The sequence below is a fragment of the Myotis brandtii genome, unplaced genomic scaffold (genome assembly GCF_000412655.1).
Source record: "Myotis brandtii unplaced genomic scaffold, ASM41265v1 scaffold83, whole genome shotgun sequence".
In the NCBI taxonomy this organism is placed as follows: Eukaryota; Metazoa; Chordata; class Mammalia; order Chiroptera; family Vespertilionidae; genus Myotis; species Myotis brandtii.
Window position 1 is genome coordinate 2,461,876 of NW_005371371.1, and position 5,603 is coordinate 2,467,478.

Consider the following 5,603-nt stretch of genomic DNA (forward strand, 5'->3'; position numbering starts at 1 on the left):
GTTCAGCAATGGGCTTATGGGCCTAAGAGCCTATAAAAAAGGCTATAGTCCATTTATTTTTAATTTAAAAAAAATATTTCTTTATTGGTTTCAGAGAGGAAGGGAGAAGGAGAGAGAGATAGAAACATCAATGATGAGAGAGAATCATTGATTGGCTGCCTCCTGCATGCACCCCACTGGAGATTGAGCCCGCAACCCAGGCATGTGCCCTTGGCTGGAATCGAACCTGGGACCCTTCAGTCTGCAGGCTGACGCTCTATCTACTGAGTCAAGCCGGCTAGGGCTAAATTTTTATTTATTGATTGACTTGAGAGAGAAAGAGAGAGAGAAAGGCGGGAGGAGGGAGAGAGAGAGAGACATCAATTTGTTGTTCCACTTATGTATGCATTCACTGGTTGCTTCTTGTATGTGCCCTGATTGGAGATCGAATCTGCAATCTTGACGTATCTGGACAATGCTCTAACCAACTGAGCTACCCTGCCAGGGCAGTCCTTTATTTTTCATTTTAGATGTTCCCCAATGTTTGTCATGACCTGAAGTGCTGTCCAAAGCAAAACTGATTATTTGTTACCCCCAGACTAGGTATGTTTCTGTAGCAAAGGCTCATGAAGCAACTTGACCCCAACATCCACAATTGTGCCCCTGTAACCTCTTATCTGGGGTCCCCTGTCATTAAGGCATTTACTGATAGCTTAAGGGAACAGTTCCAGGAAATTCATTTTTATAACTTCCCTCAAATTAAATTAAGATAAGCCTCTGAGATTTTATCACCAGAGAAAAACCCAGAATCACCAGAGAAAAACCAAGAATTACCAGAAAGTCCTTTTCGGCTTAAGCCATTGGATTCCCTGATTGGAAGTTTTAAAGAAATGTTATTGAACTCTGAGTAGAAAAGCCCGAACTGCTTCAGACTGTTGATGGGTTTCTGCCAACTAAGTCTGTGTGGTAGGTAGAGAGTTCCTATTCGGACTATACAAATAAATGAGCCTTCACCTAGTTGCTATTTCCTTCCTGTAGGAGTGGAATGGAGTTTAGTGGAGTTCAAAGAGCAGAGGTGTTTCTGAACCTGGCTCAGAAGCAGGAAAGATGTGGGGAATGAGGTAGTAAAAGAGAGGAGGCCAACCTGGAGCTTCTGACTTGGAGCTGCCTCACCTGTTGGGCTTTCCTGGTTTGAGGACTCACCTAACCTCTCTGGGCAGCTCCAGGGACCCAAGCACCCCTGAGAACCTCCACTCTTCTCTATCTAGTCTGGAATCTGGAATGGTCTCACAATCATTGCTGAGTTCCCTTTTTGTAGTTTTCCCCCACAGTGATGCTATGCAGTAATACACTGTGAGTTGACATGCCAGTGGATTATTGTCTATGGTTGTTATTTAAGGTTGATTAAATGGACACTACCATCACCACCAACAAAACGACAGTAATCGGGTACCTACTACTCTGTTTCATCAATTCTGAGATGCCCATTCACTGGTGTTTTAACAATTCTGAAGTTGGGCAAATCTAACAATTGATGATGTGTCATTGTTCAGTCAGTGTTGTTCTTCATTTCCTAATGTCAGTTTTACAACTGGTGTAGTCTCAGATGAAACACAATCTATAGCAGGCTCATGGAGAGGGTCTGGTCCGGCCCTCAAAGTGCTCTTGGGGTGTTGGGGAGACACACACATAAAGGGCTATAAGGAACATGATAAATGTCGCAGTGGAGACATGTAGTCAACCTTTTATGGGAACTCATGTAGCAAATAGTGCTCACCTGGAGATTGAACAAGAGATGGTGATGTTGAGGGAGGCACACCTCTTGAGTCTCTCAGTGCTTGTATTTGTGCATTTTGGAGCCTTCCAGAGGACAGGTTTAAGATTTCAGCCTCATGTATTTGGTCACCAAAACCCAGAATGTGAAGCAAACTGCGAACGAACATGGATTGATTAAAAATGTTAGGCCATTATGAGAGTGCATGCTGAAAATTGCCCAAAATGTGATCCAGGGAAAGAAACAGAATCATAATCTCAGGAGTTTGGATTGCTGTCAATTGTCTCCATTTCCAAAATATAAAATTAAGAACAGCTTACTGTCTTGGAGGGACTTATTTAGGTTTCACGAATAAAATAAATATCTTCTGATGCAACTTAAAATAAATATCTCCATAGCAATGGAGCTAAGATGAGTATACTGTTTTAAAAAATAGACTTCACCTGACCACAATATGATTAACAGTATGGTTTTCTTTTTAAGAAATTTATCACCTGAAACAAAATTTAGCTACCCATTTTATCTCAGACTTATAGGCTCCTGAAAATTATTTCTGTCATACCCGCTTATATTCTGTCCATAATACCTCTGCCTGTTTTGGTTTAAAATTTTGGTTCTTCTAAGGAAATTGCAACTCTATGTAGGTACCGTCATATGTTTACCTTTTATTGTGTTGGAAGTTTTACATAATGGAAGTTGGGTTCTAATTTCAGCCTCATCCTTGCATGTTATATTAAGCCTCCTAATTCAGTTTTCACATCTGTAAAATGGGGATGATAGCTGACTGTAGCACTTGAACACATTAGTTCCCTTCTTCTCTAGCTTTTATTACATGCTTGAATTCTTTTCTGTGCAATTTTAACATTGATTTACATGCTAGTAATGAACTACAAGGGACATTTTGTTATTGAATGTTCTTTAGTTGAATATTCAAGCTTTAATTGGGTTTGAAAGCAGTTCTTTAGGGTTTGGGCTTAAAAATAAGCCCCTTCATTTACTTCCTCTTTGCCCAAATGTTGTTTTGCATGCCTGTATTTCCCTGGGAATGAGAGGGACGAAGGATGGACTCTGCCCTGCCAAGCCACCGTCCCTGGTCTCCCGTCTTCCACTCCTAAAGCAGAAGTGTGACATTTTCATCGCCTTGTGTCCTATTCACATAATCTCTTAGAAAGTCCACTTCAGAAGTATAAGTGACAGTCTTCACTTTTTGGACTAAGTTATGCTTTGATGCGTCCTACCCCAGGATTGCTCTTCTATCTATTAGGTCAAGAGAGATGAACCATAGGACAAATACGTGACAGTCCCCTTAGGGCAAATCTAGATGTCACATACTTTAAGACTGTGCCCATAATAACAGGGTAGGACTTTCCCCATTAATAGGTGAAGATGCCAAAATCATTTCATTTCAGATGTGGACCTCAATTTGCAAGAGTTCTTCTATTTAAAGACTTTTTTCCTCTTCCTTCCAGGGTGGTGGATGTGCTGGCTCCGGCTGTGGGAAATGTGACTGCCAGGGAGTGAAGGGACAAAAGGTAAGTAGCCAAAACTTAAATAACTACAATTCCTTTTGAATTGCCATCAGTGTGGAATGTGTTAGCAACTACATTTAAGCCACCAAATAATCATCATTTCACGTTCAAGCCTTATTATTATTTTAATAATTTCCCCAGAGCAGTACAAATGAAACAAAATCAGGTTTAACATTGTTGCTGAGGAATCTTAACAGTTATTCTCCAAAGATTGTACTAATTAGTGGCAATTAATGTAGGAAAAGGGATTTGGTTCATTTTCCTCTTTTGATTCTAGAGGGAACAAGTGTATTGGGAGAAAGTCTGTCGAGTCAACAGTATTCTTTGGAATACTGTATAAGAGATAATCTTAGCCTTTTTCTGAGAAAAGAAGAATGTTTTATGGAACCTGTGGGCTTTCTATTCAAATTAGTATTTTTAAACATTTTTAAAAATCATTTTTATTTTTCAATTACAGTTGAAATACAATATTATATTAGTTTCAGGTGTACACCACAGTGAGTAGACCTTTTAAAACTTACTAAGTGATCATCCTGGAAATCTCATACCCATCTGACACCATGCATAGTTGTTAGAATATTACTGACTATATCCCTTATGCTGTGCTTTACACCCCCATGACTACACTATAACTAGCAATTTCTACCTCTAAATCCCTTACCTTTTTCACCCATCTTTCCCCAGTTCCCCTCCCATCTTGTAACCATCAAAATGTTCTCTATATCTGTGAGTCTGTTTCTGTTCCGCTTGTTTGCTTATTTTGATTTTTAGATTTTAATTTATAACGTACTTGTCTAGATTCATTTACAAAAGACAGTAAATATTTATTGTTTCCCAAATGTAAAATGAAAATATTTTTGTCTAAGCAAGCACTTCTCCCTCTCGTTTAAACACCAGGGATCATTTTCTTTGAAAGGCAAGTCATATCTGTACTTTTCAGATATGAGAGAAGGTGCCTATATGGTTTTTATGCAGGGATAGTGCAGCATCCTAAACCTGTCTGGGAGTCACCATGGAAACCAGGCATGGCAGTGGGAAAACATGGCCAATAAACCAGTCCGCCTCCCATGTGGTGGGAGCACTCAACGGTTGGTGTCATATGGAAGGGAGTGAGCCCCAGTGGACCACTGCCTGCTTTCGGGGAGTTGAAGGTGTCAGCCGGGCTAGCACGAGCGTTTTTCTCTCAATCATGGCCTGCTGAAGATATATGGGGTCCCAGACTCACACTTTTGAAATTCAGCGAATTCTGTTTTACAGAAAATGGTGTCATTTCTTTTTAACTACTTGCTGAAATGCCAACATTATTCTTTTAAAAAAGATGCTGACAGTTGTTGACACTAATATTACCTGGATAGTTTTTGAATAAATGGAGGATATGGAAACATTTTTATGTCTTTCATTATCAACTTTATCACCTCTAATTCATCTTCAGGGGCTGTCCATTCTCTTCTTGGGGAGTTTTTCTAGCTGGGTCCAGTGTGCATTCTCAAGAGTTATTTTAAAGTAGAGGCAACTATGTTCATAAAACAAAGATCCCCCACCCCTTTTTTAAAATGGTCTAGCTCTGTGATGGCGAACCTATGACACACTTATCAGAGGTGACACGCAAACTCATTTTTTTGGTTGATTTTTCTTTGTTAAATGGCATTTAAATATATAAAATAAATATCAAAAATATAAATCTTTGTTTTACTATGGTTGCAAATATCAAAAAATTTCTATATGTGACACGGCACCAGAGTTAAGTTAGGGTTTTTCAAAATGCTGACACGCCGAGCTCAAAAGGTTCGCCATCACTGGTCTAGCTTGAATTACACACAAGCACACAGAACTAACAAAAAATCCTTAAAACTATAAAAAGTAGGAAATGAAAGCCTAGGTTAGCACTACGTTTTTCTTGCAAGGTAAAGCATCAGGGTTTGGATGCTTTACCTTGCATTTCTCTCTCTTGAAAAGCACAGGGTCCATTCCACCGACTTCCTGGATTTCCACTCCAGTCTAGCAGCTGCAGGCCTGGGTGGCACCCCGCATGGCTCTGGTGGTTTTCAGAATTCTTATTCTGTCCCTACCTTTTCTAGTCAGATTTATTTTAATTTTTACCAGAGTAGATTTATCCATGTATAGCTTTCCACATATTTTCAGCTGACTTTTTAATAACTTGATGACAGCTAGTCAGGGACTTGGCCCATTTCAGTTCAGAGTTGTTCCAACATTTTTAGAGAAGACAGGTCACATCTGAGTTATAGACAGCACCTGGTACCCAACCTCACAAGAAAAGGGTCTTAAAACATCCCCCCCCCCCCCCCCCCCCCCCCCCCCCC

The 5,603-nt window shown here is 40.0% G+C and overlaps 1 protein-coding gene across 1 annotated transcript in view; it reads left to right on the forward strand.

The window, feature by feature from the left end:
• Positions 1–1,687: 1,687 nt before the first annotated feature.
• COL4A1 (collagen, type IV, alpha 1) overlaps positions 1,688–5,603 on the forward strand; it is a 79,519-nt gene continuing 75,603 nt past the window's right edge. Inside the window, exons 1-2 of the mRNA XM_005884482.1 lie at positions 1,688–1,777; positions 3,223–3,285. Coding sequence (XP_005884544.1) covers positions 1,688–1,777; positions 3,223–3,285 — 153 coding nt within the window. The remainder of the gene's footprint in view (positions 1,778–3,222; positions 3,286–5,603) is intronic.